Source organism: Gorilla gorilla, chromosome 15 (assembly GCF_029281585.2).
Source record: "Gorilla gorilla gorilla isolate KB3781 chromosome 15, NHGRI_mGorGor1-v2.1_pri, whole genome shotgun sequence".
NCBI classification, from domain to species: domain Eukaryota; kingdom Metazoa; phylum Chordata; class Mammalia; order Primates; family Hominidae; genus Gorilla; species Gorilla gorilla.
The window spans coordinates 71,944,073-71,958,991 of record NC_073239.2 but is presented as its reverse complement, the minus strand read 5'-3'; the positions used below and the strand labels follow the sequence as shown (position 1 = coordinate 71,958,991).

The window sequence follows — 14,919 nt, the reverse complement described above, 5'->3', positions numbered from 1 at the left end:
TTTTGTATTTTATTATATACATTATATTTTGTGTTTTTATTTGCTTTTTTGTATGTGTGTAGATAGGGCACATACTAAATGAGTAAAAGCATTTGGAAGATAAGTTTAAAACAAGTTATGATAGATACAGATGGTTATTTGAAACACGTTTGGATAGTTGAGCTCATACATCTATTCATTTATTAATTCAACAAACATTTATTAAGGTTTCTGTCAGAGACTGGTTTGGTGCTAGGGATACAATGGTGGACAAGGAAGATACGGTCCCTATTGTTGCAGATTATATACCCATCTTTCTTACATTCTTACAAATAAATAATTTTATGCTGGCCAAGCATGGTGACTCATGTCTGTAATCCCTTGACTTTGGGAGGTCAAGACAGGCAGATCCCTTGAGCCCAGGAGCTCAAGACCAGCCTGGGCAATGTAGGGACACCCTGTCTCTATTAAAAATAAATTAGCCAGGCATGGTGGCATGCGCCTGTAGTCCCAGCGACCTGGGGAGCTGAAGTGGGTTGATCACTTGAGCCTGGGAGGCAGAGGGTTTAGAGAGCTATAATCATGATACTGCCTAGGCAACAGAATGAGACCCTGCCTCAAAATTTTATAATTTTATGCCAAAGAAGAACTAGAGTATTAAACTCATCTTTTATTTTATAGAAGGAAATTAGCACTTAATTTTTAAAGTTTAAGTGTATAAAATGAGAAAAAATACTGGCTAATGTCTTCATTTTATGAAAAAGCGGTAAATATAGAGGTAGCATTCCAAAAAACGAATGTATATGAAACTAGGTGACTTTTTTTTTCCTTGAGATAGAGTCTTGCTCTGTTGCCCAGGCTGGAGTGCAGTGGTGCCATCATGGTTCACTGCAGCCTTGACCTCCCAGGCTCAAGTTATCTTCCCACTGCAGCCTCCCAAGTAGCTGGTACTACAGGTACACGTAAGCATGCCTGGCTAATTTTTTAATTTTTTGTAGAGACTAGGTCTCTCTGTATTATCCAGGCTAGTCTTGAACTCCTGGCCTCAAGCAATCCTCCCACCTTGTACTCCCAAAGTGCTAGCGTTATAGGTATGAGACACCATGCCCGATGACTTTAATTTGTGTCTTTTCTTCACAGTTTTATTGTGACTTGTGGAAGTGATGGTGATGTGAGGATTTGGGAAGACTTGGATGATGATGATCCTAAGTTCATTAATGTTGGAGAAAAGGCATATTCATGTGCTTTGAAGGTAGTAAAAACAGTTATATCAATTGATATGAAATGATACTGGCATGTGATTTTTATGCTTGAGTGAAAAAATATTTTTGAATATAGATATACCTTTGTTTATCTCATGAAATAATATTTTAAAATGTATGATAATGCCATAACTTGCCCCACCAATTTTTTTTTTTTTTTTTTTTTTTTTGAAACAGGATCTTGCCATGTTGCTCAGACTGGTCTCAAACTCCTGGGCTCAAGCAGTCCTCCCAGTTCAGCCTCCCGGGCAGCTAGGACTGTAGGTGCATGCCACCATACCTGACCACCCCAAAATTTGTGGTTTATTAAAAGTGATTAATGGACATGAATGGTGAACCAATTAAAATAAATGCAGGAAAATAATACTTCCAAGAAAGGTTTAAATGTTCCCTTTTTTCCTTTAAGGGAAAACTCAGTGGTGTTTTTAGCTCACTGCTATGATTTGAATGTGTTCCCCTAAAAGCATGTGTTGGAAACTTAATCCCCGACATAACAGTGGTGGGAGGTGGGGTCTACTGAGAAGTAATGAGACCATGAGGGCTCTGGCCTCATGATTGGATTGATGCCACCATCTCAGGAGTGGGTTCATCATAAAAGGATGAGTTTGATCCTCTTGCTCTCCCTCTCGCCCTCTCTTTACCTTTCCAAGATGGGATGATGCAAGAAGAAGACCCTTGCCAGATGCCAACCCCTCAGTCTTGTAGTGTCCAGCCTTCAGAATCATGAGACAATAAATTTCTGTTCATTGTAAATTACCCAGTCTGTGGGATTCTTATAGCAGTACAGAACAGACTAAAACACCTACTGATTCAGATAACTTAAGGAATTGTTCTAGAAAACGGGAATGTTTCATTAACTTTCCCAATATATATTCATATGTGTTTCTGATGTTTTGTGTAACACAAATATGGGAATGAGATGTAGGTTACTTGGAGAAAGAAGACTTATTCAGAAGGACTTTGGAAATTAATTATCTATAAACCCCTAAGCTTTTTATTCGTGATGACTTTTAACTTGAGTGTATTGTGTTTAGGTAGAAAAATCTTTCCACAGAATTCATATTTTTTCCAAACCCAGGTGCATTTAAGGTAGATAAGATGATGTTTAGATATTCTTTTTAAAATGATCATATATAATTGGAAAATGCATTCCCAGAAGAAAAAATGTAAATGACCAACATACATTAAATGTAAGCTAAATCTTACTAGTAAGCAAAGAAATGCAAATTTTAAAATTGGATTTTTTTTTCCCGCATAAGATTGGCAAGGATGAAAAATATTGCTAATCCCAGTAATAGTGAGGGCTTTGAGAAGTAAGTATTATCATACACAGTGGCTGGATGCATAAGTGAGAAACTTTTTTTTTTTTTTTTTTTTTTTTTTTTGAGACGGAGTCTTGCTTTGTCGCCCAGGCTGGAGTGCAGTGGCGCGATCTCGGCTCACTGCAAGCTCCACCTCCCGGGTTCACGCCATTCTCCTGCCTCAGCCTCCCGAGTAGCTGGGACTACAGGCGCCTACTACCACGCCCGGCTAATTTTTTGTATTTTTAGTAGAGACGGGGTTTCACCGTGTTAGCCAGGATGGTCTCGATCTCCTGACCTCGTGATCCGCCCGCCTCGGCCTCCCAAAGTGCTGGGATTACAGGCGTGAGCCACCGCGCCCGGCCGAGAAACTTTTTTTTTTAGAGCAAATTGATACTGTGTATTAAAATTAGAATGTACACAGTCATTTCTGGCTATTTTCAAGTTTATGTGGAAAAGGATAGTAAAAGCACAATTCATAGCAATAGCAAATGTCAGAAACAATTGAAGGGTCTTTCAATTGAGAAGTTATTTTATAAATTTTGGTAGAGCCATATAATGGAATACTATGCAGCCATTATGAAAGTAGGGTATCTATTTTCATCAGAAAATATATTTATAATAAGTTGAAAATAAGTTTACAATAAGTCAAAAAAAACGAGATTCAGAACAGTTAATATAGTGTAGTCTTATGTTTGTGAAAATAAATAAATACATATATATACACACACACACGAATATAACAAAATTAAGAAGACTTAACCCCAAAATGTTAATGGAGATTAATTCATAAAATAAGGAACTCACCCTCTGCTCAGGATACTTTTTTTTTTTTTTGAGACAGAGTTTCACTCTTGTTGCCTAGGCTGGAGTGCAGTGGCACAGTCTCAGCTCACTGCAACCGCCGCCTCCTGGGTTCAGGTGATTCTTCTCCCTCAGCCTCCCAAACAGCTGTCTGCCCACCACCATGCCTGGCTAATTTTTTTGTAATTTTAGTAGAGATGGGGTTTCACCATGTTGGCTAGGCTGGTCTCGAACTCCTTACCTCACGTGATCCACCCGCCTCGGCCTCCCAAAGTGCTGGGATTACAGGTGTGAACCACCACACCCAGCCCCAATACTTTGATATTGTCATTTTTTTCTGTTCAGTGAGCATGTACTGCCTTTGTATATGAAGAAGACTGTAAAGGAGGAAAAAGTAAACATGGTCTTATATTAGTTTACTAAGGGTGCTATAACAAATTGCCACAAACTTGGTGGCTTAAAACAACAGAAAATTATCTCACAGTTCAGAAGGCAAGAAGTCTGAAATCAAGGTGTTGTCATGGTTGGCTCTTCCCAAGGCTCTGAGGGAGAATATGTTCCATTCCTGTCTTCTGGGTTCTGGTGGTGTGGCAATCCTCAACATTCCTTGCCTTGTAGGTATATCACTGCAGTCTCTGGCATGGATTCTGCATTTAGACTTTACTCTAAAAAGACATGTGATGTGTCTTTTGTTGTGGAAACATAGGGCAGTGGCCATCGTGGCCATGCCTTCTGATGCCTTCTTCTCATTTTGAGACTAGCTCTGTTTTCTCTGAAAAGCTCTCTTGAGTCTCCTTCCTTTTTATAACACTTAGGATCCATAGAAGTACTATTCAAACATTTTTCTTACCAGAAGTAAAAGAAAAATTAGAGGCTAAAAGATAGGCTGCTTAAGGTAGAATTAATTTTTCTAAAGCTAGCAAATTTTTCTTGCTAATGCACATTCCAGCAAAGTTGTACATTTAGTGATAATTTTTCTCTTGATATGAACTAGATTTTTACGGTTTTTTGTTTTTTACCAGATTTTTAACTATGGAGAGACTCCCAGTCATTTGGATTTGTTTTGCTAATGTTTCTTACCTTAATTTTTCTTTTAGAATGGAAAATTGGTCACTGCAGTTTCTAATAATACTATTCAAGTCCACACATTTCCTGAAGGAGTTCCAGATGGTATATTGACTCGCTTCACTACAAATGCAAACCATGTGGTCTTTAATGGGGATGGTACTAAAATTGCTGCTGGATCTAGGTAAGGCTCTTTGACATCAGAAAAGGAAATAATGTTAGAACAAAAGGCCTTGTTTATTTGTTTCAGGGTAGTGTTTTCAGGACTGTGACTTAATTTTTTGTTGTTTGTTGTTTCTTCATATATTCTTTTATCTAGTAAAGGTTTTTGAGGACAAACTTGGGCTTCTTTTTGAATTGAAATATATTGCTTTGGCCGGGTGTGGTGGCTCACGCCTGTAATCCTAGCACTTTGGGAGGCCAAGGCGGGCAGATCACCTGAGCTCAGGAGTTCAAGACCAGCCTGGCCAACATGGCAAAACCCCGTCTCTACTAATACAAAAAATTAGCTGGGTGTGGTGGCGGGTGCCTGTAATCCCAGCTACTCGGGAAGCTGAGGCAGGAGAATCACTTGAACCCAGGAGGCAGAGGTTGCAGTGAGCCAAGATGGTGCCACTGCACTCCAGCCTAGACGACAGAGTGAGACTCTGTCTCAAAAAAAGAAAAAAAGGAAGGAAATATACTGCTCTGCAGATGGGCAGATGGCCTATTTTATAATACTGAAAGCATAGCTTGATGGAAAATTAAAAAAAATTATTTTAGGGCTGGCGTGGTGGCTCATGCCTGTAATCCCAGCCCTTTGGGAGGCCAAGGTGGGCAGATCACCTGAGGTCAGGAGTTCAAGACCAGCCTGGCCAACACAGTGAAACCTCGTCTCTATTAAAAATACAAAAATGAGCTGGGCATAGTAGCGGGTGCCTGTAATCCCGGCTACTCGGGAGGCTGAGGCAGGAGAATTGCTTGAACCCGGGAGATAGAGGTTGCAGTAAGCTGAGATCACGCCATTGTGTTCCAGCCTGGGCGACAAGAGTGAAACTCTGTCTCAAAAAAAAAAAAAATTATTTTACTTAGAACTTGGGCTGTACAGTCAGAATATTTTTGAGTTTCTCTTGATGCTTCTTTGTCACAGGAAAACAATATAGTTGGTTGAATTGCTGAGGTGAAGTGAAAGGTATAGTACTTTTAAAAATGGTTGTAGCTATAATTAGATTAGCAAATAATAGAAGCTTAAGATGTAACTAAAGAAGCCATTTAGGAAGTGTTTGTATTTTAGCATAATGGGAAATCTTGACTTGTGTTTTCAGCATATTTATAGAGCAAAACTAAAAGGTAAGCCATTAAATTTGGGTGCCAAATTTTATAAGTTGCCATAAAGATTTTGTGATTTTGAAATACTTGGACAGGCGTAGTGGCTCATGCCTGTAATCCCAGCACTTTGGGAGGCTGAGGTGGGCGGATCACAAGGTCGGGAGTTCAAGACCAGCCTGACCAACATGGTGAAACCCCATCTGTACTAAAAATACAAAAATTAGCTGGGCATGGTGGTGCACACCTGTAATCCCAGCTACTCGGGAGGCTGAGGCAGGAGAATCGCTTGAACCTGGGAGGTGGAGGTTGCAGTTGAGATCGCACCACTGCACTCCAGCCTGGGTGACAGAGTGAGACTCCGTCTCAAAAAAAAAAGAAATATTTGGATCATAGCTTTTAGGAAAGGCCTTTGTGTTAGCATTTATTCATTTGAGTTACTCTTTTTGTTCTTAGTGATTTTCTAGTCAAAATTGTGGATGTGATGGATAGCAGCCAACAGAAAACATTTCGAGGACATGATGCCCCTGTTTTAAGTCTTTCCTTTGATCCTAAGGACATCTTTCTGGTAATTATTTTTTCCTTCTCTTTTTGTGTTTTTCCTGAATATGTTTAAAAATATATTTCCTACTAACTCTCTAAAAAATTTTCTGCTAACTCTAACTTTTCAACCTTTGTTTTATTCAGTAAGAGAGTTAGCAGGAAATTTCACCCAGTTGATAAAAGGGCTTTTTGATTTAATTAATTGAACCACTTTCCATGTAGTATTATGGCTATGACTATAGAGAAATGTGTTGTTTATTCCTGCAGGCATCAGCTAGTTGTGATGGATCTGTCAGAGTGTGGCAAATTTCAGATCAGGTAAACTCAGCAATTTAAATTTAAAGTTTTTTGCCCATTTCTGTAATAAATTGTTATATGTCGTATTACTGGGCCAAATTAATAATTGCTTTTCTTTGGAATTTGTTTCTTTGGTACCATTAAATACTGTTTTTGTGATCAAAGTCCACAGTATTCTAGTGCCAAATAAATACGTTGAAGACTAATTGCATTTTTACCTAATCACAAGGGGAATGATAATCTTATATTTAACTTTTTAAGTTTTGTAAATGAAGGGAATAAATTCAGTTATTTTATGTTTACAATGTAATGCCCATGCGTTGGGCCTTGGGTTAGATGGTTGGGGATAAAAAATTATGGGTCACATTTGATTTGGAGAGTCACATATACAATTTATTCAAATGCAGCCTAATAAAGGTTTTAAAGGAGATATGAAATAAGGTGTTCTCCAGATTGACAGAGGGAACAGTTAAGTCTGCCCAAGGCAATCCAAGATGGCTTGGCATTTCTAGAGAGAATATGAATGTAATTGACTAGAGAAATATCCTCCACAAATATGCCTTAATATCCACAGTTCCTTCCCTTCATTCTTGAGCTATTTAAAAGAAGCGACTTTGACACTTTAACATTTTATAGTAGACCATTGAAGTTTTATTTTTGTAGTCATTCTAAGAATTTCACATATTGGGGTTTTGTGTATGTGTGTATGATTATTCAGTGAGTATATCATTTGTTTATTCTGCACAGAAAATACTCTAGTTATTTAAGATTTGTACTCTTCATACCTTTGAAGGACTTAAAGCAGTTTAGGTATATCAGATATTATTATAATTAAGGTGCATTAAGTTGCATTTTTCTGAGATATATATTAATTTGAAGAACCTTTAAATATATTCAGTTCTGCATATATTTTGGGGGGGATTTTCATAAAGGAAAGAAATTTTCTTTTTTTACCAATTAGACATGTGCTATTAGTTGGCCACTGCTACAAAAATGCAACGATGTGATAAATGCAAAATCAATCTGCAGACTTGCTTGGCAGCCAAAAAGTGGGAAGGTAAGTGATTCTTATTTTTCTCTTCTTTTTTTTTTTTTATTAGAAACGGAGCCTCACTCTGTCTCCCATGCTGGAGTGCAGTGGCGCGATCTCGGCTCACTGCAACCTCTGCCTCCCAGGTTCTAGCAATTCTCCTGCCTCAGCCTCCCGAGTAGCTGGGATTACAGGTGCATGCTGCCATGCCCAGCTAATTTTTTGTATTTTTAGTAGAGAGGAGGTTTCATCGTGTTGCCCAGGCTGGTCTCGAACTCCTGAGCTCAGGCAATCCACACGCCTCAGCCTCCCAAAATGCTAGTATTACAGGCGTGAGCCACCGTGCCTGGCATGATTCTTATTTTTAACCTTTGTTTTATTCAGTCCTTTTCAACTTTGAGTGTAAGAATAGTTTTTTTAATTACTTTTTAAAAATTTGGATTATAAATTTTAGAGTACCAAGCCAAATAATTAGTATTGAAATGCTTTAAGAAACATTTGAACTTTTTCAAGATTTATTTTGAAGTATAAATTTTGCATGAATGAATTAATTTTATATTTTTGTTCACATTCATGCTTAATGGAACAACTCTGGAGACAGTCTTATTATGTCCATTCTCACCGTTAGTACCTAACATTTTGGAGGTACTAACTGATACAGTTAGACAACAGAAAGATATGAGAAATTTGAAAGAAAGAAAGAGAATGTTCATTATTTGCAAATGAAATGTTTGTATATGAGTAAATCCCAAGAAAATCTACTGGGGAAGAAAATCATTACTACTAATAAGAAAATTTAGTAAGGTAACTGGAAGCAAAATTGTTTGTATACAGGATTGTTATACAAATACAGGATTGTTATCCTGTATACAAACAATAGCTATTTAGAAAGCATGTAGGAAAAATAATGCATTTACTTTTAAATTGAAAAAGATACAGTAACAGGTTAAATGTACAAGAAATGTGAAAGATCTATATAAAGAAACTTTTAACATGCTACCAAGAGAAGTAAAAGAAGACTTGGATAAATAGAAACATATATTCTTAGAAAGGAATTATTTGATATGAATAAAGATGTCAGTTCTTCCCTAAATTAATCTATAGTTTTGATAACATTCACATATAAAACAACAGCCTGTGTGTGGTGGCTCACGCCTATAATCCCAGCACTTTGGGAGGCTGAGGCAGGAGGACCGCTTGAGCTCAGGAGTTTGACACCAGCCTGGGCAACATAGCAAGACCTCGTCTCCACAAAAAAATGAAAATTAGCCAGGTGTGGTGGCACATTCCTGTAGTCCCATCTACTTGGGAGGCTGAGGCAGGAGTATCACTTGAGCCCAGGAGATTAAAGCTGCAGTGGGCTATGATCCTGTCACTGTACTCCAGCCTAGGCAACAGAGCAAAACCTTGCCTTAAAAATAAAATGTCTCATCTGAAGCCTCTAAGGAAAAAAAAAAGAAAACAAAATAAAATAAAGTACCAATAAGATGTCTAGGAGGACCAAATTGAGCTGATTCTAAAGCCCATGAGGGCTTTCTGTACTACCCAGAGAAGGATCCTTATGATGTTGTTCTGGATTCCCATCGTAACTTAAAGGGAAACTTTCACAATGTCTAGAACCTCGATGTCCTGCAAATGAAGGAGGAGGATGTCCTTAAGTTCCTTGCAGGAGGAACCCACTTAGGTAGCACCAGCTTTGTCTTCCAGATGGAACAGTACATCTATAAAAGGAAAAGTGTTGGCATCTACATCATAAATCTGAAGAGGACCTGGGAGAAGCTTCTCCTGGGAGCTTGTGCCATTGTTGCTGTTGAAAACTCTGTCAATGTCAGTGTCATATCATCCAGGAATACTGGTCCGAAGGCCATGCTGAAGTTTGCTGCTGCCACTGGAGTCACTCCAATTGCTGGCTGTTTCACTCCTGGAACTTTCATTAACCAGATCCAGGCAGCCTTTTAGGAGCCACAGCTTCGTATGGTGACTAATCCCAGTGCTGATCACCAGCCTCTCACAGAGGCATCTTATGTTAACCTACCTACCATTGCTCTGTGTCACACAGATTTTCCTCTGTGCTACGTGGACACTACCATCCCATGCAACAACAAGGGAGCTCACTCAGTGGGATTGATGTGGTGGATGCCGATCCAGGAAGTTCGCATGCGTGGCACCATTTCCTGTGAGAGGTCATGCCTGATCTCTACTTCTACAGTGTTCCTGAAGAGATTGAAAAAGAAGAGCAGCCTGCTGCTGAAAAGGCTGTGACCAAGGAGGAATTTCAGGGTGAATGGACTGCTCCAGCTCCTGAGTTCGGTGCTCCTCAACCTGAGGTTGCAGACTGGTCTGATGGTGTGCAGGTGCCCTCTGTGCCTATTTAGCAGTTCCCTCCTGAAAACTGGAGTGCTCAGCCTGCCACAGAAGACTGGTCTGCGGCTCCCCACTGCTCAGACCACTGAATGCATAAGAACAACCACTGAGTGATCTTAAGCTGTTCTTGCACGGGCTCTTAAGCAACATGGAAATAAGGTTGATGAAAAATAAACATTGGGTCGGGCTCGCTGGCTCATGTCCATAATCCCAGCACTTTGGGAGGCTGAGACAGGTGGATCAGTTGAGGCCACGAGTTCAAGACCAGCCTGGGCAACATGGCGAAACCCTGTCTTTACTAAAAATATAGAAATTAGCTGGGCATGGTGGCACATGCCTGTAATCCCAGCTACTTGGGAGTCTCAGGCATAAGAATTGCTTGAACCCGGGAGGCGGAGGTTGCAGTGAGCCGAGATCGCAATACTGCACTCTAGCCCAGGTGATACAGCGAGACTCTATCTCAAAAAAAAGAAAATAAACGTTGGTTTCTAAAAAAAAGGGAAAGTCCATGTGGAAAATGAAAAGTTTTGAAAAAGAAAAGTGATGCAAATAATTCAGTCAGATAATAAAACAAAGTTATGAGAATTATAAGTTTGTTATTGAGTTATGAATAGACACATACCTGTTAAAGAGATAAATAGAACCAAATGTATATGGAAAGTTAGTGTACATAAAGGTAGAGAAAAGGAGATTTAGCAAATGTATTAGCACAAGGATATGAATACCAGGAAGTGGGAATCTTTGAGGACCATCTTGGAAGCTTGCTTCCACATGATGAGTCTATATATAGGTATTTACTATTTATTATTTCAACTTTTCTATTCTTTTGAAATTTTTCAGGAAATAAAATTAATAAAGTAGATTGTATAAAAAGTGAATAGTTTTGCATGATACAAAATATTAGTCACAGTACAAATGACAAACTGGGGAAGAAAATTTGAAACAATAAAACAGAGCTAATTTCCATAGTGTGCAAAGTATTCTTACAAATCAATAAAAACCCATTAGAAAGATGAGCGAAGACATGAGCAGACAGTGTACATAAAAAATATACAGTTGGTAGCTGGGCACAGTGGCTCACGCCTATAATCCCAGCACTTTGGGAGGCTGAGGCGAGTGGATCCCCTGAGGTCAGGAGTTCGAGACCAGCCTGGCCAACATGATAAGACCCCGTCTCTACTGAAAATACAAAAATTAGCCAGGCGTGGTGGTGTGCACCTGTAGTCCCAGCTGCTCGGGAGGCTGAGGCAGGAGAATTGCTTGAACCTGGGAGGCAGAGGTTGCAGTGAGCCGAGATGGCACTACCTCTCTCCAGCCTGGGCAACTATATATATATAGAGAGAGTTTGTTTTTCTTTCTTTTGTATACATATATACACAATTGGCTTTTAAAATTATTTTTTCTTTCCTTTTTCTTTGAGACATGGTCTCACTCTGTTGCCCAGGCTGGAGTGCAGTGGCATGATCACGATTCACTGCAACCTCTGCCTCCTGGACTCAGTTCATCCTCCCACCTCAGCCCCCAACCCGAGTAGCTGGGACTAGAGGCACGCGCCCACAATGGCTGGCTAATTTTTTTATTTTTTGTAGAGACAGGGTCTCATTATGTTGCTCAGGCTAGTCTCAAACTCCTGAGCTCTAGTGATCTGCCTGTCTCAGCCTCCCAAAGTGCTGAGATTATAGGCCTGAGCTACCACACCCAGCCCATGTGAACTTTTAACAATGTACATTCTAGATTAAAGTGATAATTGAGCTCAAGGAAATGTAGTATGTATTTTTTTCTTTGCTTGCAAAAAAACCTAATTTAAAAATTATTTAAAATAAAGTTTTTATTATATGTTACTAATCCTTTTTTGGATAATCATGGAAAGAATACACAGTTTTATTTTTTCTACTAATCAGTTTCTTTAGAATAATGCATAAGAAGATACATTTCTTGTTTTTCAAGATATTTGAAGGATTCTGTCTTTATTTTCCTCAAACAAATGGGAGGAATTTTTATATCAGAAGGACCTAGATTCCTTAAGAAGTAGTATTGAAGGTCAGGCATGGTGTCTCACGCTGTAATCTCAGCACTTTGGGAGGCTGAGGCAGGAGGATCACTTGAGGCCAGAGTTCAGTATCAGCTTGAGCAACACAGCGAGACCCCATCTCTACAAAAAAACAGGAAAAAAATTAGTTGGGCTGTAGTCCTAGCTATTTGGGAGGCTGAAGCAGGAGGATCCTTTGACCCCAGGAGTTTGAGGCTCAGTAAGCTATGATCACACCACTGCACTCCAGCCTGGGTGACAGAGCAAGACTGTCTCTTGGGGGAAAAAAAAGTAACCATATTAAAAGTACTAGTAATTACAAGTTCTCCATTTTTTGGGTGCAAGCAATAGAGTGATCGCCTTTATTTTTTTCTCTTCCCATGACAAATTATCACCTATTTTTTGCTTATTGAAGTTTTAAGTAATGTTCTGAGTTTCATTAGTTGCCAATTAAAATACAGATTTGTGCCTGGCACAGTGGTGTATGCCTGTAGTCCCAGCTACTTAGGAGGCTGAGCCAGGAAGATCCCTTGAACCCAGGAGTTAGAGACCAACCTGGGCAACATAGTGAGACACCGTCTCTTGAAAACAGAAACAATAAAAACTAATTTGCTTTTATGTCTTGTAAATATATCTGAATGAATTTTGTGCCTTTTTCCTTCTTCAAATTCAATTTAATGTAAACTTTTGTTTACGTTGTTTATGTTTTCTAATAGTTACTGGCAATTCCTGTGGAAAAATCTGTTAAGCTATATAGAAGAGAATCTTGGAGTCATCAATTTGATCTTTCAGATAATTTCATCTCTCAGGTAGGTTTTACAAAGTGACACTTTCAGTGGGCTATAAGGAGCAGTTAATGCGTAGTTTGCCTGAATACAGTTGCAGTTAAATATTATTGGAATGGAAAACAACTCCTGGCTGTTGTATGTGGTCCATCTTCTAACAGCTCATCCTTTCTTCATTTGATCAATAACTGGTTACTAAATAGGTCTTTGTTATAAGAAGTCAGATTTAACCCTTGCATAGTATTAGAACAAGTTGTTCTAAAATGGTCAGTAGTTAGCCTTTATTGTTAAGTGAGTTTCACTGAGACTTGTGATCATGGACTCTGAAATTTTAGAGGAAGAAAGGTTGTTGGTCTGTTTTCTCTGTCTCTTACATGCGTAGATATTTACAGTTAAGGAAATGTAAGCCCAGTAGGTCAGCAATGGCTTACTAAAGTTCACTTCACTTACTAGTTTTCTTCATCTTGATTGTGAATGCTAAGAGGATGTCTTGAATTGTCTCTCTTTCTAGGATAATAACATTTTTTAGGTTTTGCTTTGAAAATTGTGCCAGTGGCTGGGCAGAGTGGCTCATGCCTGTAATCCCAGCACTTTGAGAGGCTGAGGCAGGAGGATTGCTTGAGGCCAGGAATCCGAAACCAACCTGGGCAACAAAAGAAGACTCCATCTCTACAAAAAATACTAAAAAATTAGCTGTGTGTGGTGGTGCATGCCTGTAGCCCTAGCTACCTGGGAGGCTGAGGCAGGAGGATTGCTTGAGCTTAAGAGTTGAAAGTTGCAGTGAGTAATGATGGTGCCACTGCACTGCAGCCTAGGTGGCAGAGCAAGACCCTGACTCTAAAAATAAAATAAAATTGTGCCAGTATAATTTTTTTCATGATAAAGTAATAGCTGGTAGTGATACTTGAATGTTATTGAAAAGTGAGGTTAGAAAATAAGCAAACTTTGTCTTGTATCGAATATAATTAGAAATAATATAGAACAGGGATATAAAAATTTGAATTTGGTTGATTGCCCTCCAAATTCTTGAAAAAAAAAATGAAAAGAAAATTGAATTTGGTAATAAAATGAGTATTTAGTTTGAAATTTTACAAAATCATTATTTATTAACTGTTTTTCTTTACAGACCCTCAATATAGTAACCTGGTCTCCCTGTGGGCAATATTTAGCTGCAGGTAGTATTAATGGTCTAATCATAGTTTGGAATGTGGAGACCAAAGACTGCATGGAAAGGTATGATTTAGTGTATCTTTTGTCTCTTCTTTGCTCATCTCTATTAGTTTTGTATTTGTTTTATTTTGAAACATTTCAAATTTGCCATCAGATTGTCAGAATGAAAATATAATTAAATTTATATTATTTATAAATTATTGTCAAAAGTCATTTATTCTTTCCTAACTAAAATTTACCTAAAGAAATGTACAATTTATATTTTTCTTGACAGTATTTTTAGAACCTACTTTTTAATTTTTAGGGTGAAACATGAGAAAGGTTATGCAATTTGTGGTCTGGCATGGCATCCTACTTGTGGTCGAATATCGTATACTGATGCAGAAGGAAATCTAGGGCTTCTAGAGAATGTTTGTGACCCCAGTGGAAAGACATCAAGCAGTAAGGTAAAAGGGAGTATGGTACAACAGTTTCTTCAAAATGTTTCTGTGATCATATGGATTTGGAAGACACCACAAACTGCCTTACTTTCTTGGAAAATTACCTTTCATGTTACTATAGTAGATGCTGAGTAGTAATCTATAGTAAGAAAACTTCTTACTTGTTCAACCTGATGTCTCCCAAGTGTATTTTACTAAGAAACTTTTTTCTTTCCATATAATGCCTTTCCAAGGAATACCTTTCATTAAATACTATTTTGTATCAGGTCTCAGTTTGGCCTGCAAACTGTTTCTACTCTGAATTAGCCTTAACTCTTAGAACTACCTATACACCTCCTCTGCTTAGTCAAACAGCTTTACTGAGCAACTTTAAACAGGCACCTTGTTTTATACCTTCTTGCTTTTGTTCATTATTCACCCTGCCTGGCAGATGTACCTATTTATATTCAAGTCTTAGTTTAGACTTCTGGTTACAGATTGCAGACTTAATACATGCATTTATATCTGTCCCTCCTGAAACCCCCACAAAAACTATACTAAAGGCA

At 38.5% G+C, this 14,919-nt stretch overlaps 1 protein-coding gene across 3 annotated transcripts in view; it reads left to right on the top strand.

The window, feature by feature from the left end:
• WDHD1 (WD repeat and HMG-box DNA binding protein 1) overlaps window positions 1-14,919 on the top strand; it is an 89,662-nt gene that overhangs the window by 14,243 nt on the left and 60,500 nt on the right. For all 3 annotated transcript variants that reach the window (XM_055361416.2, XM_004055198.4, XM_063697851.1), the window contains 8 exons: window positions 1,120-1,231; window positions 4,444-4,595; window positions 6,173-6,284; window positions 6,527-6,577; window positions 7,518-7,613; window positions 12,696-12,788; window positions 13,891-13,997; window positions 14,239-14,380. In XM_055361416.2, coding sequence (XP_055217391.1) covers window positions 1,120-1,231; window positions 4,444-4,595; window positions 6,173-6,284; window positions 6,527-6,577; window positions 7,518-7,613; window positions 12,696-12,788; window positions 13,891-13,997; window positions 14,239-14,380 — 865 coding nt within the window. The remainder of the gene's footprint in view (window positions 1-1,119; window positions 1,232-4,443; window positions 4,596-6,172; window positions 6,285-6,526; window positions 6,578-7,517; window positions 7,614-12,695; window positions 12,789-13,890; window positions 13,998-14,238; window positions 14,381-14,919) is intronic.